This window comes from Oryctolagus cuniculus, chromosome 2 (genome assembly GCF_051225735.1).
Source record: "Oryctolagus cuniculus isolate XC-2025 breed Fujian yellow rabbit chromosome 2, ASM5122573v1, whole genome shotgun sequence".
NCBI classification, from domain to species: Eukaryota; Metazoa; Chordata; class Mammalia; order Lagomorpha; family Leporidae; genus Oryctolagus; species Oryctolagus cuniculus.
The window spans coordinates 115,183,134-115,210,032 of NC_142868.1; the positions used below are offsets into that span (position 1 = coordinate 115,183,134).

General features: G+C 42.4%; 1 protein-coding gene across 13 annotated transcripts in view; it reads right to left on the minus strand.

Moving 5' to 3' along the window:
• The window catches only part of VWA3B (von Willebrand factor A domain containing 3B), a 275,643-nt gene that overhangs the window by 97,161 nt on the left and 151,583 nt on the right, over window positions 1-26,899 (minus strand). For 7 of the 13 annotated variants that reach the window (XM_089326031.1, XM_089326027.1, XM_089326026.1 and 4 more), the window contains 5 exons: window positions 14,690-14,817; window positions 10,373-10,530; window positions 3,354-3,554; window positions 1,435-1,519; window positions 1,190-1,346 (listed from right to left, as the gene is read on the minus strand). In XM_089326031.1, the coding sequence (XP_089182157.1) occupies window positions 1,190-1,346; window positions 1,435-1,519; window positions 3,354-3,554; window positions 10,373-10,530; window positions 14,690-14,817 (729 nt within the window). The remainder of the gene's footprint in view (window positions 1-1,189; window positions 1,347-1,434; window positions 1,520-3,353; window positions 3,555-10,372; window positions 10,531-14,689; window positions 14,818-26,899) is intronic. The other 6 variants (XM_089326028.1, XM_089326037.1, XM_089326036.1 and 3 more) reach the window with 2 other exon arrangements.

Sequence of the window (26,899 nt, forward strand, 5' to 3'; positions counted from 1 at the left end):
GATCACATCGACATAAATCCCAATCATCTTATCAATTCTTCTGTAAATATTTTAGCATCAAAAAAGGTATTTTAAAGCTATTGTTTCCATTTTAGTGACTGCAAAGCCTACTGTGTTGTTATTTAACTCCTTAGTTGCTGTTACACTTGCTAGGAAGCATAGGGTTCAGTCCTTATATTCTCATTGCTCCTGACATCCTCATCCCACAGCAATCTATCTGGCTGCCCCAATGGAACTGTTATTGCTAAAGATAATGGCTTTCTAGGTGCCAAATCAATGGCAACATTTCAGTACAGTCATGTCTGAGCCACGGGGCTTCCAGGACACCCCTGAGGATACCAAAATCCACAGATGCTCAAGTCTCTTATATAAAACGACACAGTACTCGCCTATACCTATGCATTCCTTCCATCTAATTTAAACCATCTCTAGATTACTTGTATAACCTAATGCAATGTACATACAATGCAAATAGCTGTTATTCTGCATTGTTCGTGGAATAATGACATGGGGAAAGGTCTGTACATGTTCAGTACAGATGCAACCTATAGGCCTAACCACATAGTATACATCAGCAGTTACCTAACATCGATTTTCAGACTCTTTCTGTTTTGCTTTTGGTTGGACCTCCAAATGTGGAACCCGTGGCTATGGAGGGCCAACTGCCTGGCTGGCCTTCCTCCACATTTAACCCTGCCAGAACCTTCCAACAGAAGTTCTTCTTCTCCTCTCAAGATACAGCTATCACTCTCTGGTGGCTCTCACACTCCCTCTCTCTTTTTCTTTCTCTCTCCTGCCACCCTGTCTCTCTTTCTCTCTCTGAACTTTTTCCTTTGGAAGCTATTCAGTTTAGGGAGAGAAGGTAAGAGAAGGAAGGGTGGAATCTCTCACAAGTTCTTCCTGTCCCTTGATGTTGGATGATGTCCACTCATGAGCATTTCTTCAGCTCCACCCCTCCACCCATCAACAGCGAGCCAGGAGCTGCCAGTCCAACAAAGGCCAGTTTCCTTGTAGCTTACGAATTCTCAAGAAGCTCATTTTCTCCCTTTTCCTTGCCTTTACAAATAATGTTTTCCATTGACTGAAATAGACTTATTGCAACTACACATAACTTGAAATAGACAACTTCTTATTGGAGCAGAAAATGAAAAGTGCCTCAAAAGCAGGGACATATACACGATTTGATTACCTCATCGAAGACCTTGGAAACAACATGCTTGTCCAGGATGGGGACATAGGTGGGGCTGTGTGGGACTGTGGTCGCTGACAGGGCATCCGTGATGGTGAGCTTCTTGGCAACCAGGCCGTGGACCTGCAGCCAGTCTGCTGAAGATGTATCTGCAGAGCTAAGGACAATAGACTGGGGTGTTTTAAAACATACAACTTGACAGGCAACAAACACACAAGACTGTCCACATGAATGAAAGCACTCACTCGTCGTCATAAACTTGGCTTCTTTCTTGAATCAATCTTGATGATGAGTTGTCACTCAGACACTCATTTCTCTGTAGGGCAGTTTCTGTGGAAGGAGAAATGACATATATTGTCCTCATAAATAGGGTTTAAATCAAAATGCAACAAGGATCATGTGTACCGTGACTGACATGTGAGAGGACTTCAAAAAATTCACAGAAAGATGGAATTAAAAGATGAGTTTATTTTGGTTCAAAAAATTTTGAAATCAAGCACATGAGGGATCTTCAAAAATTCATGGAAAATGTATATCATGAACAACTACATTGGTTCCAAAAAAATTTTTGGCATCCAAAGACACTTGGCTTTTATTTTATTTTCCATGAATGCTTGCAGTCCCCTCATATTATGTCAAGATGGATTCTCAGGCAAGAATCATTTGCAAGACCAACTTGATAGGTGAACATGGCACTGTCATTGTTTTGTGTATCTCCGCAGCTTACTTCCTTTGAGTCTCTCTCCATGGAGGGAAGAGCCATACTCATTGTCTGGAAGACACCTCTAAAATATATGCCACAAGCTACCAATAACTACTGACTGCCCAGGGTTGACCTCAGTAGACTTCCTCCGAGTTACATAGGAGAGGCTTGGTCAACATTTCGGTTTCTAATAGTTTGTGTTGTGGTTCCTCAGCTCTACACAAAAAAACAAAAATCCTGTTGGGTTTGTGAACTCAAAATCTCCACATTAATATCTGGGGATTTAAATGTATACCCTTACACAAGCTTGGATTAGGAGCATATGTGGGTGTGAGTTAACTAAATGTCTAAGAAGTCATACCATAATCATCATAGGACAAGCTCTTCAAGGAGTGTGCATGTAGCAGACTGATGGGCTTACCGAAACCCAGGAAACTACATCACACAGATCAGCACTGCGGGAGACACATGAGGTGTGCATTTGTCACCCAAGCTTCCTGCTACCTAGGGGACTGTATGTATGCATGTTTGGGATTTATTATTTATCAAGTATGAGGGACCTTCAAAAAGTTAATGGAAAATGTGTGCCATACAAAAACTATGCACAGGTTACAAAAAAAATTTTGTACCAAAATAAACAACTTTAATTATATTTTTCTATGAAATTTCTGCAATACTCTTCCACTTGAAAAATAAGGAAAAGCACTATAGGAATTAAACTTTTTTAAAAATCTATTACTTCGATAATAATAATCCTATCAATAGGAATAAATATTGAGTGGGAATATATTTTCCTCACATTTCACTCCCAAAAGCTGACAATTTGGAGCCAGAGAGGTCTGGTCCAACTTGGCTCATTGGATGGTACCACTTGTGAATGAAGGAAAGAAAATAAATCAACCATGAAGTATTTGAGTTTAAAATGCAAATCACAGAGTGGCAGTGAGCATTACCACTAGCATTGCAATTTATGTTTTTTGAAAGGCAGAGTGACAGAGAGAGAGGGAGACACAGAAAGAGATCTCCCATCTGCTGGTTTACTCCGTAAGTGGCACAAGGGCCAGGGCTGAGCCAGGACAAAGCCAGGAGTCAGAACTCCTTCCACGTCTTCTGTGTGGGTATCAGGATCCCAAGCACTTGGGCCATCTTCCACTGCCTTCCCAGGTTCATTTGCATGCAGCTGCATCAGAAGTGGAGCAGTTAGAACTCATATGGGTGCTCTGATATGCGATGTTAGCTTTGCAAATGGCAGCTTGACCTGCTGTGCCACAACGCCAGCCTCGTACCAGCACTGTAGTTACGTGAGCCCTGCACGGACTTGTATAAAACACTCAGGTGCTGTAAGCGTAAGCGTAGCCCTGAGAAACAGTTCACTAAAGCAGGTAGACGTGATTTACAAGGGATTCATCTGAATAGGAAGCAGTCTGGGCCCATTTAAGTTAGGATTTCCCCCAAACACACCTACACCCAGATGCTTCAGGAGCAAACACACTGAGCAAAGGGAGGCCAGTGTGGGTTTCCTGGGATAGAGACTCTCTGGCTTGCCTTTGTCCTTAGGAGCAGGGTTGCAGCTGCTAGAGATGCAGGGGCTGTCCTTCTCACTGCTGGCTGAGCTCCTGAGGGCTGACATCTGGCTTCTGAGCAGGCTGGTTTTGGTTGATTCTGTAGGTGTCGCATGGAAAAGGGTTAAATCAATTTGTTTGGATCCTTAAGAGTTTCCCAACACTCAGAGGATGGTCCTGCCACAAACTGAATGCCACATAATACTTTGCTTCCCTTATCTGAATTCAAGGGGTACTCCTCCAGGAGAGAAATCCGCTTCCTAGCTTATTCAGGTTGTTGGAAGAATTCAGTCCCTTGCAGTTGTAGGATGGAGGTCTCATTTCCTTTCTCAGCTCCTTAAGCCACCCGATTTCTTCTCACACAGCCCTAGTTAATCTTCAAGCCAGCACTGGGGTACTGAATTCCTCCCCTGGTTCAAAGCTCTTGGACATTCGCTTTTGCTGCTAGCTGGAGAAAGCTCCTGTTTCTACGGGCTTGTGTGATTACACAGGACTCGCCCAGGTAAGCCTGTCTTCAGGCCGATATAACATAGTTGGGAGAGTCATGTCTCATCATATTAAAAAGTTGCATGGCTGGGGGCAGGACGTCTTTGGCAAGCTGTTGTAGAAATTTTGTCTACCACAGTTGCTGTCCAGACCTTTATTTAGATTAGTTTTACTCTCAGTTGGGTCCCTTCAACCAGTAAGTGGGCACTTATCAAATGCTGATATTTAATCTGTATGCTTTAGAGGACCATGAACCTGTGCCAGGACATCTTGGTTCCTTTTCATGGTGTAACCTACACCAAGTGATTGTAGTACACAAGTTAGAGGCTCAAGGGTCAAGGCCTTATGAAAGCTTTCATGAATGGACTGTGTCTGTTTTCAACACAAGGAACTCACCCTCTCCTACATGATACAGATGGTCCGGGTAAACATCAGTTAGTAATCTGCCAGTGGCCTATCCTGAGCACAGAAAAGCAACACCAGAATTGTCTCCATGCATGGAGATGGCAGTGTGCTATGTGGCAGTCACTGTTTTTCTGGGTACCAAGAGGGAGTGAGTCCTGTCTTGGTAATCTCTGCCACCAGAAGTTAAGGTAGATAAATTTTCTTGGGAGCTGTGTCTGCAAGCAAAAGAAATAAACGGTCCACACAGGAGAGTTCATCTTCTGCTGACTACATTGGCAGCTCCTTCTCCCTAGATCATTACACAGAAACAACCAGATACATGAGTGAGCCAAACTTAAAATGAAATTTACCTAAAAACTGTACTATTTCCCAAACCTGCAGAGACTGAATAAAAACAGGTTTTCCTGGCAGTAGATTCAAGCATTTGCCCCACTTCCGAAACTGTACAGTGACTCACTACAATTCTTTACCCCTCTACATCAAAAGTGGAAACCAAATTTCAACACATGGCTGCCTGTTAATACCAAAGAAACCAAATTGAAGTGAAAAATGGCCAAAGTGACGAAAGGTTATAAAATGTTTAGGACAAACAGCAAATAAAGTTATATGCTGTTTATTTATTTATTTTTTGAAAGAGTTTCTGAGTGAGAGGGAAAGATACAAAGAGAGATCTTCCATCTGCTGGTTCACTTCCCAGGTGACCCAACAGCTAGGGCTGGGCCAGGCCAAAAGTCAAAAGCCAGGAGCTTCCTCCAGGTCTCCCACATGGGTAGCAAAGGCACAAACACTTGGGCCATCTCTGCTGACTTTCCCAGGCCACTATCAGGGAGCTGGATTGGAAGTGGAGCAGCCAAGACATGAACCAGTGCCCATATGGGATGCCGGCACTGCAGGTGGTGGCTTTACCTGCTGCACCACAATGCCAGTCCCTATGTACTATTTAACATTGGGAATATGTCCTGAGAAATGCATTGTTAGGTGATTTCATCATTGTGTGGATACTATGGAGTGGATTTATACAAACTAAGATGGGTACGATGTCACTAGGCAATATAATCTTTTTTTTTTTTTAAGATTTATTTTATTTATTTGAAAGACAGTTACAGAGAGAAGTAGAGACAGAGAGAAAGGTCTTCCATCCGCTGGTTCACTCCCCAAATGGCTGCAACGGCTGGAGCTGCGCCGATCTGAAGCCAGGAGCCAGGAGCTTCTTCCTGGTCTCCCACGTGGGTGCAGGGGCCCAAGGACTTGGGCCATCTTCTACTGCTTTCCCAGGCCATAGCAGAGAGCTGGATCAGAAGAGGAGCAGCCGGGACTAGAACCAGTGCCATTATAGGATGCCGGCACTTCAGGCCAGGGCATTAACCCACTGAGCCACAGCGCCAGCCCCGGCAATATAATCTTAAAAAGACCACTGAAATGTTGCTACGTGGCACACGACTGTAGCAACTCTGGACAAACCCAGGTTTACTAGGGAGCACAAGCAGGACTGACAAAAACAATACAGCCACGCAAATGGCCTGCTATGGAAAACCTCTTGGCCCCCGTGGGTCTAAGACACTGCGCCCATGTACGAGACACTAGAAGCAAGTAGACAGACTGCACAAGAAGCTCTGAGCTACAGCAAGCAGCCATACTACGAAGCCTCTTTGTTTTGTTTCAAAGATGCTCTCCCCTGCCCGAGACATGGAGAACTCAAAATACAGCAGTGGGAGAAGTCACCAACCCATCCCCCCTGCCTCCGTGAGATGCACCTAATACCTGGCCGTTGGAAATTTGCTGTACCTCAGGCACTACTGGCAGGGACCAGGAGGAGCCCAAAAGACACCAGAAAAGCAAGATTAAAATATAATTATATTACTGTTGGAACCACAGCCCACACAAGACAGCCAAGGCCTACAAGCTAAATATAAACAAGGTGTCTACCTCCCAAAATAAAAGATTTAAATATAATCCTGAGTCCTTTACATAACAGACAAGATGTATAGGATACTACAAACAATTACCCATCATATCAAGAACCAAGAAAATCATAATCTAAATGAGAAATAGAAAAAAAACCCCACCTGGAATCCTATGAGTCGATCAAGATGGATCAGATCCAACATGGGAAGCAGGCCACACAGCAGACTCATAGAATGACAAATACCAGCACTCTGGCCTCAGAATCAGCCCTTAATGCATTCAGATCTGGCTAAAAAGCCCATGAGAGCATTTCAAGCATGGAAAGTTAAGACACTGTGGCAAAAAATGACCTACATGAATGATCTTTGTGAGTGAGATCCCAGCGGAAAGAAGGGGCCATCAAAGAAGGAGGTACCTTTCTCTGAAGGGAGGAGAAAACTTCCACTTTGATTATGGCCTTGTCGGAGTTTGTGAACTCAAGAGACTTCCATAGCCTTGGCAGCCCATGACAAGAGCCTTGGGTGATTACTGATGTCATAAATGAGAGTGTCAGTTGTTAAATCAACAACGGGAGTCACTGTGCACTTGCTCCCCATGTAGGACCTCTGTCCTTAATGTGTTGTACTATGAGAATTAATGGTAAAACTAGTCTTCAAACAATACTTTATACTTTGTATATCTGTGTGGGTAAAAACTGTTGAAATCTTTACTTAGTAGAGAGTTGATATTCTGTATATAAAGATAGTTAAAAATTAATCTTAATGAAGAATGGGATAGGAAAGGGAGTAGGAGATGGGCTGGTTTGTGGGTGGGAGGGTGGGTGTGGGGAGGAAGAACTGCTATAATCCAAAAGCTGTACCTATGAAATTTATATTTATTAAATAAAAACTTTCTAAAAAATGAAAAAGATGGATCATAAGTTGGAATATCTGACAAAGACTTCAAAGGAGCTGTCCATAAAAATGCTTCAATGTTTGATGAGAAATTCTTTTGAATCAAATGAACAGATAGAAAAAAACTGATAAAACCTCTAGTGAGATTAAAAAAGACAAAAAAAAAGGCAGATCCAAAGGACTAATCAACAATAAAACACGGAATATCACTACAGATTTTGCAGATATTGAAAAGATAACAAAAGAATATAATGAACAGGGCCAGTGCTGTGGCGTAGTAGGTTAAGCCTCCGCCTGTAGCACCAGCATCCCATATGGGAACCACCTGGAGTCCAGCTGTTCCTTTACTGATCCAGCTCTCTGCTTATTGCCTAGGAAAGCAGTGGAAGATGGCGTAAGCTCTTGGGCCCCTGCACTCACACAGAAGACATGGAGGAAGCTCCTGGCTCCTGGTTTCGGATCAGCCCAGCTCTGGCCGTTGTAGCCATTTGGGGAGTAAACTAGTGGATGGAATATCTCTCCCTCTCTAATTTTGTAATTCTGCCTCTCAAATAAATAAATAAATAAATCTTTTTTTTTAAAAAAGAATATAATGAACAAATTTGCCCTCATAAATTTGACAAATTAGAAAATAATGGACTAATTCCTCAAAACCCACAAACTTCCAAAATCCAACAAAGATAAAATGAATGACACAAATAGATTTAAAACCATTATAAAAATTTAATTCATAGTAGTAGGCATTTGGTACAGCGATTAAGACACTCACATTCCATATAAGCATCCCTGTGTTTGAGTCTTGGCTCTGCTTCCAATTCAGCCTCCTGCTAATGTGCATTCTGGGAGGCAGCAGGTGATGGTTTACGAACTTGAGTTGCTGCTACCTTTGTGGGAGACCTGGACTCAGTCCCAAGCTCCTGGCTTCAGCCTGGCCTAGCTCTGGCTGTTGCAGGCATTTCGGGAGTGGATGTGGAGCAGTGGATAAAGGAACAGTAGATAAAAGAGCTAGTGTGTTCTCTCTCTCTCTCTCCCCTTCTCCCTCTCCCTCTCTCTCTTTCCCTCTCTCCTTCTCTCCCTGTGTGTATGTAGGTGCCTTTTAAATAAGTAAAAATAAATTTGAAAAAAAAAAACACAAAAATAAAACAAATTGAATTTATAATTTAAAAAAACTCCTGAAAAAGAAACTCCAAGTTCACATGGCCCTATGACACTTTTACCAAACTTCCAAAGAAGAATAACATCAATTTCTCCCAGGGATAGAAGGGGGTGGGGTGGGGGGCGACTTCTTAACTCATTTGATGAAGAAAGTATTAGCTTGTTACCCAAACCAGATAAAGGCAGTATCAAAAAAAGAAAGGAAACTACTGACCAATAGTGTTCATGAACTTCGATTCAAAAATCCTCTACAAAAGATAAGCTGATTTAATTCAGCAATTTATTCAAAGAATTATACACAGCAAATGGTACTGGAACAACATCCATAGGCCACAGGAAAAAAAAGTGGGGAGGGAAGAAGAAAAGGAGAGAAAAAGAAATGACCTAAATGTCACACCTTATACAAAAGTGAGCTCAGAGGACAGACTCAAATATAACACATAAAGCTGTAAGACATCTAAAAGAAAAAAGGTCAGAATAAAAATCTTCAAGAATAAAAGCTAAGGAAAGAGTTCTTAGATTGGACATCAAAAGTATGATCCAGCAAAGACTAATCAAATGCACCTCACCAAAATTAAAATTTTTGATCTGTAAAAGGCCCTATGGAGAGGATGCAAAGACAAGCCATAGACTTGGAGAACGTATTTGCAAATGACATATCTGGCAAAGACCTAGTATCTAGAACATATGAAGAACTTTTTAAAAACTCAACAGTAAAAAAACAAAGCATTCATTTAGAAAATGAGCAAAATGCATGTATACACATTTAACCAACAAGGATTTACACATAGCAAGTCAGTGTGCAAAAAGACATTCAGCTAATTAAGACCTTCATGAGATATTACACCATTATCAGAAAGATTAAAATAAAAAATAGTGGCACCTCATACTGGCCACTCATTCACTCTGTGAAATGGCACAGTCACTTTGGAAAATGGATGGATGTTTTCCTTAAAATTAAGCATTCAATTATCATGACTCAGCAATTATACTCTTGGACAATTATTTTAAATAAATGGAAATTTACACTTATATAAGCTTTGTGCATGAATGTATGTAACTGCTTTATGTGTAATAGCCAAAAATTAGAAATGATTTAGGTGTCCTTCAACAGGTAAGTGTTTAAACCATCTGTGGCACATCCATCTCTTGGATTGTGACTTAGACAGAAAAAGGAATCAAGGAATACTGGCATATGCAGAATCTTAGATGAATCTCCAGTAAATTAAGCTGAGTGTAAAAGTAGTCAACTCCAGGGGCTGGCGCCGGCTCACTTGGTTAATCCTCCGCCTGCGGCACCGGCATCCCATATGGGCACTGGGTTTTAGTCCCGGTTGCTCCTCTTCCAGTCCAGCTTTCTGCTGTGGCCCGGGAGGGCAGTGGAGGATGGCCCAGGTGCTTCGACTCCTGCACCCGCATGGGAGACTAGGAGGAAGAACCTGGCTCCTGGCTTTGGATCGGTGCAGTGCCAGCCGTAGCGGCCATTTTGGGGGGTGAACCTACGGAAGGAAGACCTTTCTCTCTGTCTCTCTTTCTCACTATCTATATCTCTACCTGCCAAATAAATTTAAAAAAAAAAGGAGCACAGGCTCTATTAAAAAAAAAATAGTCAACTCCAGAAGGATACATACAAGTCCATTGTTATAAATGGCAACACTGTAGAAATACAGACCCTGGTAGTTGTCCAGGGTTAGAGAAGGGTTGCAGTGGGTGAGCACAGTATAAAAGGGCAACATGAAGGACCATGTGATGATGGAAACATGAACTCACATAGGGATATGGACCTAAATACAATACTGGAACAATCTAAATAAGACCTGTGGATTGTATCAACCTTAACAGCCTGGCTTCCATATTATACTATTATTTTATAAGATGTTACCATTGGGAGAAATGCTGTGAAGGGTAGGTATATGGAGGTTATGTGAATGTACAATTATCTTAATACAATTTCAATTTAAAAAATCCAACAGGTTTAAGGCTTTTAAAATTATACTATGCAGATTTAGTTTTCTTTGATTGTCATGCATTGAGGGAAAACCAATAAGAGTCAAACTACTTTGTTCACCAGTACCTGCATGGAGAACTTTCTTTCTCTGAATCTTTTGATTTGAAAGGTCCTCTGGTACTTTCAGCATCTTTAACGAAGTGGTTTGTGTTGATTCAACATCAGATTGAGGTTTTGCACATTTTTCTGGTGTTGAAATTATTGAAGAGATTTCCTTCTGATGCCTGTTTTGATTTAGATTTTAAAAAGAGATTAAATAAAAAAGGAGAGGAAAAAGAAATTTGCTGTCAAGAAAGCAGAGTTAAGTCAACACACTCATGTTACACATTGCAGATTTCAAGAAGAGATTTGGATTAACGTGAGAAGAGTCATTTCTCATTGCCCAGGCAAAAGAGTGGATGAGGGGACGGTGGGCTCAGCCCTGGAGTCACAAGACACCACTCACATCACAGGTCTATTCCTTCCCTCGAAGTCACTCAACCCTCCCTAAACGTCTTTCCTTTTCTCATCTATAAACTGCAGGAAACTTCACCAGTGCACCTCTACAAGAGGCTGGTGTGAGGACTACAATGAGGCAGAGCTGGTTAAAAACATACGAGCATTATAGGGATCCACGTCTCTTACCCAAGAGTCAACTAGCAAGCTGTTAGAAAAGCTAGAGAGGTCAGCGCCGCGGCTCACTAGGCTAATCCTCCGCCTAGCGGCGCCGGCACACCAGGTTCTAGTCCCGGTTGGGGCACCGGATTCTGTCCCGGTTGCCCCTCTTCCAGGCCAGCTCTCTGCTGTGGCCTGAGAGTGCAGTGGAGGATGGCCCAGGTGCTTGGGCCCTGCACCCCATGGGAGACCAGGAGAAGCACCTGGCTCCTGGCTCCTGCCATCGGATCAGCGTGGTGCGCCGGCTGCAGCGCGCTGGCCACGGCAGCCATTGGAGGGTGAATCAACGGCAAAAGGAAGACCTTTCTCTCTGTCTCTCTCTCTCTCTCACTGTCCACTCTGCCTGTCGAAAAAAAAGAAAAGAAAAGCTAGGGAAAGAAAATTCCTACTTTAGGCCGGCACTGCGGCTCACTAGGCTAATCCTCCACCTAGCGGCGCCGGCACACCGGGTTCTAGTCCCGGTTGGGGTGCCGGATTCTGTCCCGGTTGCCCCTCTTCCAGGCCAGCTCCCTGCTGTGGCCAGGGAGTGCAGTGGAGGATGGCCCAAGTGCTTGGGCCCTGCACCCCATGGGAGACCAGGAAAAGCACCTGGCTCCTGGCTTCTGCCATCGGATCAGCGTGGTGCGCCGGCCGCAGCGCGCCAGCCGCGGCGGCCATTGGAGGGTGAACCAACGGCAAAGGAAGACCTTTCTCTCTGTCTCTCTCTCTCACTGTCCACTCTGCCTGTCAAAAAAAAAAAAAAATTCCTACTTTGGACCTCCCGTGCCAGTACCAGATCTCAGGGAACCATTCAGGGGAAGATCTGGGACCAGGAGGGATCCAGAAATGCTTGAGTGTTTTCCCAGACATTTCTTTCTGTGAAGCTTCTCTGAACATAAAAGTCACAAAAAGAAAGTTTCCAGAACCATCTCCTGCCTTAATATAAAGGGTGGCTTCCCTCCTCTGCGAGTCCTCCTAGACCTACACTGAATACCTCCACGGAGCATCTAATCCATCTTCCACACATAAACCTTGCTGTGACTGTACCCACACTGCATCCATGGCGGAAGGACCAGGCTTACATTCATTTGTGCAACCCTGTTCTCCTGGTATGTGATTTGTATTCACTAATTCTTTGGGGAAAAAAATAAAAGATCCCGGGGCTCTAACATTTCTGTCACCTGGTAGAAAACTTGAAAAAGCCAGTTGGTTGTTGACTGTAGATAATTAACTTTTCCTGAAGTTACAAGGAATCTAGAAGCATAATACCTATAGAAGGAGGCATTGCCTCTTTACTCTTTATTCTTGCCTTTATGTAAAGTCAGAACTCACTCCACAACAGGTCTACTGTCACTGAATCCACCCCAGAGCCCTGTAACTATCACTTTACTGGTGTCACAGGTGAGAGAACCGGGGTTCAACAACTTGCCCAAAATCATCTCGCATGTAATGGTTGCAACATTAAAATGCTGCTCTGACTCCAAAATCTGCTCCCTTTAGTTCCCAAAAAGAAAGAAAAGCCAGCACCACGGCTCAATGGACTAATCCTCCACCTGCAGCGCCGGCACACCGGGTTCTAGTCCCGGTTGCCCCTCTTCCAGGCCAGCTCTCTGCTGTGGCCTGGGGGTGCAGTGGAGGATGGCCCAAGTGCTTGGGCCCTGCACCCCATGGGAAACCAGGAGAAGCACCTGGCTCCTGGCTTCGGATCAGCACAATGCTCCGGCTGCAGCACGCCGGCCACAGTGGCCATTGGAGGGTGAATCAAGGGAAAAGGAAGACCTTTCTCTCTGTCTCTCTCTCTCACTGTCCACTCTCCTTGTCAAAAAAAAAAAAAAAAAGATAGAAAGAGAAAAGACTACATCCTCTATTTAAGCAAACAGCAGACAGCCGACTGACCAATTTCAACTTTCAAATAACAGCTGGTCATTTTTTTCCCCCAAGTTTTTTTTTTTTTTTTTTTTTTTTTTAGTTTGATTAAATCAGGGGAAGAAGATAAAGTAGTGGCTGACATAGTGAGAAGGTAATTTACACTTATGGGCTGCGCGTTTTCTTTAGTCTTAAATTCTTGGTTCACATTTTCTGAGTTTAGAAGATTTAAGAGGCAGGCCGGCGCCACAGCTCACTAGGCTAATCCTCCGCCTAGCGGCGCCGGCACACCGGGTTCTAGTCCCGGTTGGGGCGCCGGATTCTGTCCCGGTTGCCCCTCTTCCAGGCCAGCTCTCTGCTGTGGCCAGGGAGTGCAGTGGAGGATGGCCCAAGTCCTTGGGCCCTGCACCCCATGGGAGACCAGGAAAAGCACCTGGCTCCTGGCTCCTGCCATCGGATCAGCGCGGTGCACCGGCTGCGGCAGCCATTGGAGGGTGAACCAATGGCAAAAGGAAGACCTTTCTCTCTGTCTCTCTCTCTCACTGTCCACTCTGCCTGTCAAAAAAAAAAAAAAGATTTAAGAGGCATCTTCAAAAAGTTCATGGAAAATATGAATTATGAAAAATATATGCAAGGATTTCAAATATTTTTGTACCAAAATAAACCTATTATTTAATTCCTTTTCTCCAACCAGCTTTCAGAAGTGCCTTGTATCTGTGCTTTCCCAAATGCTTAAAATATAAGGCTGTAGGGCCCACGCCATGGCTCACTTGGTTAATCCTCTGCTTGCGGCACCGGCATCCCATATGGGCGCCGTTTCTAGTCCCGGTTGCTCCTCTTCCAGTCCAGCTCTCTGCTGTGGCCCGGGAAGGCAGTGGAGGATGGCCCAAGTGCTTGGGCCCTGCACTCGAATGGGAGACCAGGAGGAAGCACCTGGCTCCTGGCTTCGGATCAGCACAGCGCACTTGCCATAGCAGCCATTTGGGGGTGAACCAATGGAAGGAAGACCTTTCTCTTTGTCTCTCTCTTTCACTGTCTAACTCTGCCTTTCTAATAATAGTAATATATATATACACACACACATATATATATGGCTGTAAATCTCATTTTAAGTAAGCCCATTATAACACTGATCTCTTTTTTCTGATTTTATGTCCAGGCCCTGCCCCCAGAACAATTAGTTTTCAATTAACTAATAGCAAGAAAGTGAATTTTGATGAACAGAAGTTCTGATTAATAAATATATTTTCAGCTTCTTTCTATTTTGCTGTCACTCTTTCAAATAAAAAATGTTCCTGCCAGGGTAGGCTGTGACTCTTGAATAACTATACAACGTTAAATCATTTCAGTAAAAGTTGGCATATTTCTTGCATGTTTGGAGTTGTTTTGATTTTGACTTGAAAATCTACCAGTTAGAAACGTATCAGAATTTTAAGTACAGAGTGGGGAAAGACTTGAGAAATTGTCTAGTCCAAACCCTACTGTCACAGTCACCATTTTAAAGATGAGGAACAGACCCACAGCCCTGGAGAGGTGTGCACAGAAGTTAAGGCACCGGCCGCGGTCACAAAATGTGAAGGCCACACCTTGGGTCTGAGTCAGATCTCTTTCACTCACACATGGCCCATCACTGCTTGGGTTGGAAGACCTGCCCACATTCAGTGGAGAGCACAAAGGGACACTCTCACCTCTTCAAGCCCTTTGTTATTAAGTTACTAATTCACTTTGTTTTTCAAAAAATCTGAACTTAATTGTACGAGGTGATTCTTTTCACTAAAAGAAACCTCGTGAAGCATTTCAGAAAGGAAGTGGGTCAAGGAGAGTGAGTCGAGTGTGCGAGGGGACGCCCAGCGGTGGGGATAACAGGCGGTTTGACAGGCTCACTTGTCTCCTTCCTTTTCCCCGTTGTACCACCAGTCCATGATCAAAGACTCAGAATAGAGGGTCTGCACTCTCTCCAGGTCTCTGTATCCCTGCTCCATTTCTTGAACTAGAAGAGTCAGATCTTCATTCTGCCAAAAAGGAAAAGTGAATACATCATGAGCTTCTATAAAAGGGTTCAGAGTTCAAATATTTCTAGCAGAAAGCCGACTGTCTCAAGAAAAGACAGATCTAAAGGTGTTCATGTAGTTTTTTTTTTTAAAGAATTATTCATTTATTTGAAAGTCAGAGCTACACACAGAGAGAGGAGAGGCAAAAAAAGAGAGAGAGAGAGAGACGGGGTGGGGGGCAGGCCTTCCATCCGATGGTTCACTCCCCCATTGACCACAACGGCTGGAGCTGCGCTGATCCGAAGCCAGGAACCAGGAGCATCCTCCGGGTCTCCCACGCAGGAGTAGGGGCCCAAAGACCTGGGCCACCTTCTACTGCTATCCCAAGTCACAGCAGAGAGCCAGATCAGAAGTGGAGCAGCTGGGTCTCGAGCTGGCGCACATATGGGATGCTGGCGCTTCAGGCCAGGGCGTCAACCCACTAAGCCACAGCGCTGGCCTTTATGTAGTTCTTACATTAACCCATTCAGCTTTATGGACATAGACTTCACATACAATAAACTGAACGTGTATAATAGTATAACATTGAAAAGTTCTGACATTCACACTTGTGAAAGCATCCTCAGTCAAGATAAAGAATATCGGGGCCAGCTCCGTGTTACCGAAGGTTAATCCTCTGCCTACGGCGCCAGCATCCAATATGGGCGCCGGTTCTACTCCCAGCTGCTCCTCTTCCAATCCAGCTCTCTGCTGTGGCCTGGGAAAGCAGTAGAAGATGGCGCAAGTGCTTGGGCCCCTGCACCCACATGGGAGACCCGGAAGAAGCACCTGGCTCCTGGCTTTGGATTGGTGCAGCGCCGGCCGTGTCGGCCATCTGGGGAGTGAACCAACAGAAGGAAGACCTTTCTCTCTGTCTCTCCCTCTCACTGTCTGTAACTCTACCTCTCAAATAAATAAATAAAATCTTTAAAAAAAAAAAAGACGATATCCATCACCCCAAAAGTTCCCATATATCCCATTAGAATGAGCATGTCTACAACCCCCAAAAGTTCTTTTGTACACCATTACAAGTCTGTATTTATATAAATATAGAAATTACTCATCAGCTTTCTATCACCACACATTAGTTTCAGTTTTCTTGATTTTTATATTAATGTATTCCTAGAACATGTACTCTTTTATTCTGGCTTCCTTCTCTCATATAGGTGGAGTAACCCTTATATAAATGTTTGGGTCAAACATGTCTTGATTTCCAGATTTTGGAATATTTGCACTTACATGTGATATCTTGGGAATGAGATCCAATCTAAATATAAAATTCATTTATGTTTCATATCTACCTTATATATTTAGCCTAAAGGCAATTTTATAATATTTTTAGTGTATCTGAATTTTGATTGCAACTTCTCACATGAGGACACTGTGGAATTTTTCACTGGTGGAATCATGTCAACAATTTGATTAGAGATGTTCAACTTGTACATTTATTTTGAGATTCACCAGTGCTGCAGAGTCAATCAATAGCTTATGTGTTTCTAGTGCTGGGTAGTATTATACTATACACTAAATACCAAAGTTTATTTATCCATTCACTTGTTGATGGACATTTGAGATGTTTTCAGATCTCAGGTATTATATAATAAACACATGAACATTTGTGTACAAGTCTTTGTATGAATATTTGCTATCATTTCTCTTTTGCAAACTAGTGGGTGACATCATTGCATCACATGAATGTCAATGTCAAACATTTCTTTTACAAGATGTATTTATTGAGGCTGGCGCTGGGGTGTAGCAGGTGGGACCACTACCTGTGGTGCCAGCATGCCATATGGGCGCTGGTTTGAGTACCAGCTGATCCACTTCCAAACCAGCTCCCTGCTAATGTGCCTAGGAAGGCAGTGGAGGATGGCCTAAGTCCTTGGGCCCCTGCACCCATGTGTGGGACCTGGAAGAAGCTCCTGGTTCCTGGCTCTGGATGGGCCAAGCTCTGTCCATTGCAGCCATTTGGGGAGTGAGCCAGTGGAAGGAAGATCTCTCTCTCTCTCTCTCTCTCTCTCTCTCTCAGAGAGGGAGAAAGAGTATACCATCTGCTGGTACACTCTCCAAGTGGCTGCAATGGCCAGGGCGGGGCCAGGCCAAAGCCAGGATCTTTTTCCAGGTCTCCCAACTGGGTGGCAGGGGCCCAAGCACTTGGATCATTCATTGCTGCTTTTCCCAGGCCATTAGCAGGAAGCTGGAAAGGATGTGGAACAATCGGGATACAAATCAGTGCCCAAATAGGATGCTGATGTTGCAAGCGGCAGCTTTACCTGCTACACCACAGCACTGACCCCAATACCCAACTTGTGATGAAACTACCAAACTGCTTTGTAAAGTTGTTGTGCCAGTTTACATTCCTCAAGTGACGTAGGAGAGTTACAGTAACCCCTCCCCCAGCTCTTGCGTTCTTGGCATAGTCAGCATTCTCATTTTAGCCATTCTGATACCTTTAATCATAGCTTTCATTTGCATTTGCCTAATCACTAATGATGTCAGGAGAATTGTTTTAAAGTTTGACAAAACTGTACTTGCAGTAATACTGATACACCCATTTTTTTCTTTTGTTCTTTGATTTTTAAAAAAATTTTAGCTCCTACAAATAAGAGAAAAAATGTGGCATTTGTCTTTATGTGTCCTTTTTATATTCTTATTTGATATGCATATATCTTTTTGGTGAAGTGTATGTTTAAATATTTTGCCCATTATTTGAGTTTACTCATTATTTTTTTAAGATTTATTTATTCATTTGAAAGTCAGAGTAACACAGAGAGAGGAGAGGCAGAGAGAGAGTGAGGCCCTCCATCTACTGGCTCACCCCCCAAATGGCCGCAATGGCCGGAGCTGAGCCAATCCAAAGCCAGGAGCCAGGAACCTCCTCCAGGTCTCCCATGCGGGTGCAGGGGCCCAAGGACTTGGGCCATACTCTACTGCTTTCCCAAGCCACAGCAGAGAGCCGGATCGGAAGTGCAACAGCCAGGTCTCGAACTGGCGCCCATATGGGATGCCAATGCTTCAGGCCAGGGTGTTAACCCGCTATGCCAAAGCACCGGCCCCCACTATTGGTTTTGTGAGATACTTATATATTCTGTACATAAACCCTTTATTAAGTAAATAATTTAAAAATTTTCTCCCAATTTAGTTTGTCTTTTAATTGTCATAACATTTTTAAGAAAAGATGTCTTTAATTTTGTTCAACTCCAATGTATCAATTTATTCTTCTATGGATTACACTTTTGATATCTAAAATTTTTTTGTCTAACACAAAGTCACAAAGAATTTTTCCAATATTCTTCTCAAGGAAGAGAAAAACACAGATTTCATGCTTTGGTTCATGAATCCTTTTGTGTTAAATTTTGAATATGCTGTGAGGCATGGATCATTTATTTACATATGAATATTCAATTGTTCTATCATTTGTTGGGGGAAAATATTGTCCTTTCTTGATTAAATTGCCTTTGAAGTTTTGTTGAGGGTCAGTTGTCCGTATGAGTCAGTCTGTTTCTGGTTTATCTATCCCACTGTGTCAATCTAAGTGGTATCTTTACCCTAATTTCACACTGTCTTGATTACAATGGCTTTATATGTCTTGAAACATATAGTGTTGACTCCCTGACTTGGCTTTTTTTCACAGCTGTTTTGATCATTCTAAATCCTTTGCATTTCCACAAAATCAGTTAAATTTTTTTAAGTCTACTTGGATACATTTTAAAAATATTATTTATTTTGGGATTCCGGCAAGATGGCGGAATAGGAAGGGAGCACACTGATAGTCTGGGGAGAGATAGTTTAATAAAAGTGGAGATACTGCAGGTTCAAGGAAGAGTAGGGGAGGAAACAGCAGAAGAAACTCTTCTGGAACGCGTGACTCACAGCGGACCTGCGTGGAGAGCGTGGGAGCCCACAGTTCGGGACACCAGCGGCAGACTCAACACACCAGCGCTGGAACGCGAGGTGAGCCGAACCTCAATAGCCCGAGACACTGGCAGGCAAGCGGAGAGAGGAGACTAGAGGGAACAACCCCCGGGGGGGGGGGAAGTTCACAAGGCTAACTGGAAGAGAGAGAGAGAGAGAAAAAAAAAAGGGTGACTAGTATGGACACGGGTTTCTCTCTCTCCGCTCACCTCTCAAGGGCGAGCAAGACAAAGAGCAGGCGCCATCTTGGACATACGTCATAAGCAGAGCGACCTCAGGTCTGCACCGGCCCTGAGCCTAGCAGAAAAACCTGACTCTGGGCGGGGCGAATTAACAGGAGATTAGGACCTAGTAAATTTGTGGTGCTACTGAACTGAGACTGTGAAAAAAGAGACGGTGGGGGAGATAACTCACGGAATTCACGTGAGCACTCTCCAGAGACGCTACAATTCCGTAACTTTGGCAAACCAGTGGGAGGCTGAAGGAGAATTTGAGCCCACTCTGAGGGCCGAACAGATTCCCTGTGGGGTTCTTGGGAAAGAGCTTCTGATCTCTGGCTCCTGTGGGTATATCATTTGCCTGCTAACTACCTCCAACTTCGTTCAGCTGTGCAGAATTACTTCCCTTTTGAATCAAAAAAAAAAAAAAAAGAAAGAGAGAGAGAGAGATTTACCACGCCTAACCTGGGAGTGTCACCTTTGGCACACCAAACAGAGCTCTCAGGCCACACCCATCTCAAGCCCTAAGGCTCCATCAAAAACAGATAGTCCACTTAATCTAGAGTCATAGTAAACAAGAAAAAGCACCACAGTGAAGAAACCAAATATCTCCAATATGCCAAATAACAAACGCAAAAACCGAGGTAATAAAAACAAGGAAGTCACCATGACGCCCTCAAATGAAAAAGACACCCCAATTCAAGATTATGAAGATGATGAGATAGAAGAAATGCAAGAAGCAGATCTCAAAAAATTGATAAGAACATTAAGAAGTTCTCAAAAACAAATTCTTGAACTACAGAAATCCTTCATGGACAAGATAGAAAATCTCTCTCGTGAAAATGAAATATTAAGGAGGAATCAAAATGAAACGAAACAACTAGTACAACAGGAAACTGTGATAGTGACTGAAGTGAAGAATTCAATAGATCAAATGAAAAACACAATAGAGAGCCTTACAAACTGAATGGGTGAAGCAGAAGAGAGAATATCGGACTTAGAAGACAGAGAACAGGAAAGGATACAGTCAGACCAAAGAAAAGAAGAGGAAATTAGAAATCTAAAACATATTGTCAGGAATCTTCAGGATACTATTAAAAAAACCAACATTCGGGTTCTAGGAGTTCCTGAAGGCATGGAGAGGGAGAAAGGATTAGAAGGCCTTTTTAGTGAGATATTAGCAGAAAATTTCCCAGGTTTGGAGAAGGACAGAGAAATCCTAGTACAGGAAGCTCACAGAACCCCTAATAAACACGACCAAAAGAGATCCTCACCACGACACGTTGTAATTAAACTCTCCACAGTGAAACATAAAGAAAAGATCCTAAAATGTGCAAGAGAGAAACGTCAGATTACTCTCAGAGGATCTCCAATCAGACTCACAGCTGACTTCTCATCAGAAACTCTACAAGCTAGGAGGGAATGGCGAGCTATAGCCCAGGTACTAAGAGAAAAACTGCCAGCCCAGAATATTATATCTTGCAAAGCTATCATTTGTGAATGAAGGTGAAATAAAGACTTTTCATTGCAAACAGAAATTGAAAGAATTTGTTGCCACTTGTCCAGCCCTGCAAAAGATGCTTAAAAATGTGTTACACACAGAAACACAGAAACACGGTCATCAATATGAAAGAAGGTAAAGGAAGGAAACCAAGGAAGGAAACCTCACAGCAAAAGATCACAGGGAATTCAAAGCATATATTAGAACTTATCTTTGGCAAATGGCAGGGCAAAGTTACCACTTATCATTAGTCACATTGAACGTGAATGGCCTGAACTGTCCAGTTAAAAGACACCGATTGGCTGATTGGGTTAAGGAACAAAACCCATCTATTTGCTGCTTACAAGAAACACATCTTTCCAACAAAGATCCATACAGACTGAAAGTGAAAGGCTGGAAAAAGATATACCATGCCAACAGAAATGAAAAAAGAGCGGGTGTAGCCATCTTAATATCGGACAACATAAACTTTACCACAAAAACTGTTAAGAGAGACAAAGAGGGACACTATATCATGATTAAGGGATCAATTCAACAGGAAGATATAACAATTATCAATGTATATGCACCTAACTACAGGGCACCAGTTTATCTAAAAGATTTATTAACGGACTTAAAGGGAGACTTAGACCCCAATACAGTAGTACTGGGGGACTTCAATACTCCACTCTCAGAAATAGACAGATCATCCGGTCAGAAGATCAACAAGGATACAGTAGATTTAAACGACACTATAGCCCAAATGGATCTAACAGATATATACAGAACTTTCAATCCTACAGCTAAAGATTTTACATTCTTCTCAGCAGTACATGGAACCTTCTCTAGGATTGACCACATACTAGGCCATAAAGCAAGTCTCAGCAAATTCAAAAGAATTAGAATCATACCATGCAGCTTCTCAGACCATAAAGGAATGAAGTTGGAAATTAGCAACTCAGGAATCCCTAGAGCATACGCAAACACATGGAGATTGAACAACATGCTCCTGAATGAACAATGGGTCATAGCAGAAATCAAAAGAGAAATTAAAAACTTTCTGGAAGTAAATGAGGATAACAGCACAACATACCAAAACTTATGGGACGCAGCAAAAGCAGTGTTAAGAGGAAAGTTTATATCAATAGGTGCCTACATCAAGAAATTGGAAAGACACCAAATAGATGAGCTTTCAATTCACCTCAAGGATCTAGAAAACCTACAGCAAACCAGACCCAAACCTAGTAGGAGAAGAGAAATAATTAAAATCAGAGAAGAAATCAACAGGATTGAATCAAGAAAAACATTCCAAAAAATCAGCCAAACGAGGAGCTGGTTTTTTGAAAAAATGAACAAAATTGACACCCCATTGGCCCAACTAACTAAAAAAAGAAGAGAAAAGACCCAAATCAATAAAATCAGAGATGAAAAAAGAAATGTAACAACAGACACCACAGATATAAAAAGAATCATCAGAAATTACTACAAGGACTTGTATGCCAGCAAACAGGGAAACCTATCAGAAATGGATACATTCCTGGACACATGCAACCTGCCTAAATTGAACCAGGAAGACATCGAAAACCTAAACAGACCCATAACTGAGACAGAAATTGAAACAGTAATAAAGGCCCTCCCAACAAAGAAAAGCCCAGGACCAGATGGATTCACTGCTGAATTCTACCAGACGTTTAAAGAAGAACTAACTCCAATTCTTCTCAAACTATTCAGAACAATCGAAGAAGAGGGAATCCTCCCAAATTCTTTCTATGAAGCCAGCATCACCTTAATTCCTAAGCCAGAGAAAGATGCAGCACTGAAAGAGAATTACAGACCAATATCCCTGATGAACATAGATGCAAAAATCCTCAATAAAATTCTGGCCAATAGAATGCAACAACACATCAGAAAGATCATCCACCCAGACCAAGTGGGATTTATCCCTGGTATGCAGGGATGGTTTAACATTCACAAGACAATCAATGTGATACACCACATTAACAGACTGCAGAAGAAAAACCATATGATTATCTCAATAGATGCCGAGAAAGCATTTGATAAAATACAACACCCGTTCATGATAAAAACTCTAAGCAAACTGGGCTTGGAAGGAACATTCCTCAATACAATCAAAGCAATCTATGAAAAACCCACAGCCAACATCCTATTGAATGGGGAAAAGTTGGAAGCATTTCCACTGAGATCTGGTACCAGACAGGGATGCCCACTCTCACCACTGCTATTCAATATAGTTCTGGAGGTTCTAGCCAGAGCTATTAGGCAAGAAAAAGAAATTAAAGGGATACAAATTGGGAAGGAAGAACTCAAACTATCCCTCTTTGCAGATGACATGATTCTTTATTTAGGGGACCCAAAGAACTCTACTAAGAGACTATTGGAACTCATAGAAGATTTTGGCAAAGTAGCAGGGTATAAAATCAATGCACAAAAATCAACAGCCTTTGTATACACAGACAATGCCATGGCTGAGGAAGAACTTCTAAGATCAATCCCATTCACAATAGCCACAAAAACAATCAAATACCTTGGAATAAACTTAACCAAGGACGTTAAAGATCTCTACGATGAAAATTACAAAACCTTAAAGAAAGAAATAGAAGAGGATACCAAGAAATGGAAAAATCTTCCATGCTCATGGATTGGAAGAATCAATATCATCAAAATGTTCATTCTCCCAAAAGCAATTTATAGATTCAATGCAATACCAATCAAGATACCAAAGACATTCTTCTCAGATCTGGAAAAAATGGTGCTGAAATTTATATGGAGGCACAAGAGACCTCGAATAGCTAAAGCAATCTTGTACAACAAAAACAAAGCCGGAGGCATCACAATACCAGATTTCAGGACATACTACAGGGCAGTTGTAATCAAAACAGCATGGTACTGGTACAGAAACAGATGGATAGACCAATGGAACAGAATTGAAACACCAGAAATCAACCCAAACATCTACAGCCAACTTATATTTGATCAAGGATCTAAAACTAATTCCTGGAGTAAGGACAGTCTATTCAATAAATGGTGCTGGGAAAATTGGATTTCCACGTGCAGAATCATGAAGCAAGACCCCTACCTTACACCTTACACAAAAATCCACTCAACATGGATTAAAGACCTAAATCTATGACCTGATACCATCAAGTTACTAGAGAACATTGGAGAAACCCTTCAAGATATTGGCGCAGGCAAAGAATTTCTGGAAAAGACCCGGGAGGCACAGGCAGTCAAAGCCAAAATCAACTATTGGGATTGCATCAAATTGAGAAGTTTCTGTACTGCAAAAGAAACAGTCAGGAGAGTGAAGAGACAACCGACAGAATGGGAAAAAATATTTGCAAACTATGCAACAGATAAAGGGTTAATAACCAGAATCTACAAAGAGATCAAGAAACTCCACAAAAACAAAACCAACAACCCACTTAAGAGATGGGCCAAGGACCTCAATAGACATTTTTCAAAAGAGGAAATCCAAATGGCCAACAGGCACATGAAAAAATGTTCAAGGTCATTAGCAATCAGGGAAATGCAAATCAAAACCACAATGAGGTTTCACCTCACCCCGGTTAGAATGGCTCACATGCAGAAATCTACCAACAACAGATGCTGGCGAGGATGTGGGAAAAAGGGACACTAACCCACTGTTGGTGGGAATGCAAACTGGTAAAGCCACTATGGAAGTCAGTCTGGAGATTCCTCAGAAACCTGAAGATAACCCTACTGTTCGACCCAGCCATCCCACTCCTTGGAATTTACCCAAAGGAATTTAAATTGGCAAACAAAAAAGAGGTCTGCACCCTAATGTTTATTGCAGCTCAATTCACAATAGCTAAGACCTGGAACCAACCTAAATGCCCATCAACGGTAGACTGGATAAAGAAATTATGGGATATGTACTCTTTAGAATACTATACCGCAGTAAGAAACAACGAAATCCAGTCATTTGCAACAAAATGGAGGAATCTGGAACACATCATGCTGAGTGAAATAAGCCAGTCCCAAAGGGACAAATACCATATGTTCTCCCTGATCGGTGACGACTGACTGAACACCAAGAGGGAAACCTGTTGGAGTGAGGTGGACACTATGGGAAACGGTGGCTTGATCAGCATAGCCCTGACTGTTAATGAACAACTTAATACATTATCCCTCTTAGTTTTTTTATCTGTTCTACTTAATATGACTGGTTTAGTTCTGTAATTGATGCACAGTTATTATTAAGTGTTGAAAATTAACTGAAATGTGATCCCTGTTGAACATGGGAGTGGGAATCGGAGAGGGAAGAGATGTATAATTTGGGACATGCTCAGGCTGACTTGCCCCAAGTGGTGGAGTTGGAAGCATACCAGGGGATTCCAATTCAATCCCATCGAGGTGGCATGTACCAATGCCATCTCACTGTTCCAGGTGATCAATTTCAGTTCACAGTTGGTCATGGTGGAGGGACTGGGAGTCAAAGGGAGCACATAGACAAGTCTAGTACCTGCTAACGCTAACCGATGGAGTAAATAAAGGGTAGAGTGATCCAACATGGGAAGTGAGATACTCAGCAGACTCATAGAATGGCAGATGTCCTAAATAGCACTCTGGCCTCAGAATCAGCCCTAAAGGCATTCGGATCTGGCTGAAAAGCCCATGAGAGTATTTCAGGCATGGAAAGCCAAGACACTCTGGCAAAAGATCTCTGTGAGTGAGATCCCAGTGGAAAGAACAGGTCATCAAAGAAGGAGGTACCTTTCTCTGAAGGGAGGAGAGAACCTCCACTTTGACTATGACCTTGTCTAAACAAGATAAGAGTCGGAGAACTCAGAGGGCTTCCATAGCCTTGGAAACTCATGACTGGAGCATAGGGAGATTACTGATGCCATAGACAGGAGTGTCAATTGGTAAAGTCAACAACAGGAGTCACTGTGCACTTACTCCTCATGTAGGAGCTCTATCCTTAATGTGCTGTACATGGAGATTTAATGCTATAACGAGTACTCAAACAATATATTTCACTTTGTGTTTCTATGGGGGTGCAAACTGTTGAAATCCTTACTTAATGCATACTAAACTGATCCTCTGTAAAAAAAAAAAAAAAAGAAAGGAAGAAATTATCAATTCCCAACTTGACTCTCACTGGGATTCAACATGACAATAGGTCTTCTCTGATTTCATCATCATTTAAAAAAAATCATCTATTATTTTTCACTTTATGTTTCTGTGTGGGAGCAAACTGTTGAAATCCATACTTAATGTATACTAAGCTGATCTTCTGTATATTAAGATAATCGAAAATGAATCTTGATGTGAATGGAAGGGGAGAGGGAGTAGGAAAGGGGAGGGTTGTGGGTGGGAGGGACGGTATGGGGGGGAAGCCATTGTAATCCATAAGTCGTACTTTGGAAATTTATATTCATTAAATAAAAGTTTAAAAAAAAATAAAAAATAAAAAATAAAAATATTATTTATTTTAAAAGTCAGCGTTATAGAGAGAGGGAGGATCTTATATCTGCTGGTTCATTCCCAAGATGGCCAGACTGAAGCCCGGAGCCAGGGACTTCATCCAGGTCTCCCACATGGGAGGCAGGGGCCCAAACCCTTGGGCTGTCTTCCACTGCTTTCCCAAGCACATCAGCAGGGAGCTGGATTGAAGCGGAGCAGCCAGGAGAGGAACCAGCTGCTCGTGTAGGATACCGGCATCACAGATAGTGGCTTCACCTACTACACCACAGCACCAGCCCCACGGACTTGGATCTTGATTGGGATTGTATTGAGTCAATAGATCTTTTGGGGGAGAGTAGATATCTTCATATTGTCAAGTCTTCTGACTCATAAAAAAAAGACGTATCTCTCAACAAGGTTTCGTAGTTCTCAATGTAAAGGCCTTCAGGTTTTGATAGATGTTTCTCTACATAGTACGTATTTTTGAGGCTATGGTAAATCATTTTTATTTCCAATGTTCTTTGCTAATATAGAGAAACAAAATTCATTGCTAAGTTCCATGATTAGTTCCAGTAGTTTCTTTGTATGGTAGAGTTTCTAATGGGTGACCATGTGGAATGAAAGTTTTACTCTATTCTTTCCATTGCAGATGCTTCCACATTCCCTTGCTTGTTGTACCAAGTAGAACCTCCATTTCAGTGTTGAATAAAAGGGGGGACAGCAGACATCCTTGTAGTTTTCCTGATATTACGAGGAAAGCACACAGTCTTTTATCCTTAAAGTGCTGTTAGCTAATAGGTTTGTTTTTTAAAAGATACTATCTGTCAGAGGAAGGCCTTCTATTCATACTTTGCTGAGAGCTTCCATTGGAAATGCATGTTGAATTCTGTCAAAACCTTTTTTATATAAATTGAAATGATCCCAAGTCTTTTTGAAGTATGTTAATATGGTGAGTTACATGTTGATTTTCAAATGTTAAAGGAGACTTGAAGTTCCATGATAA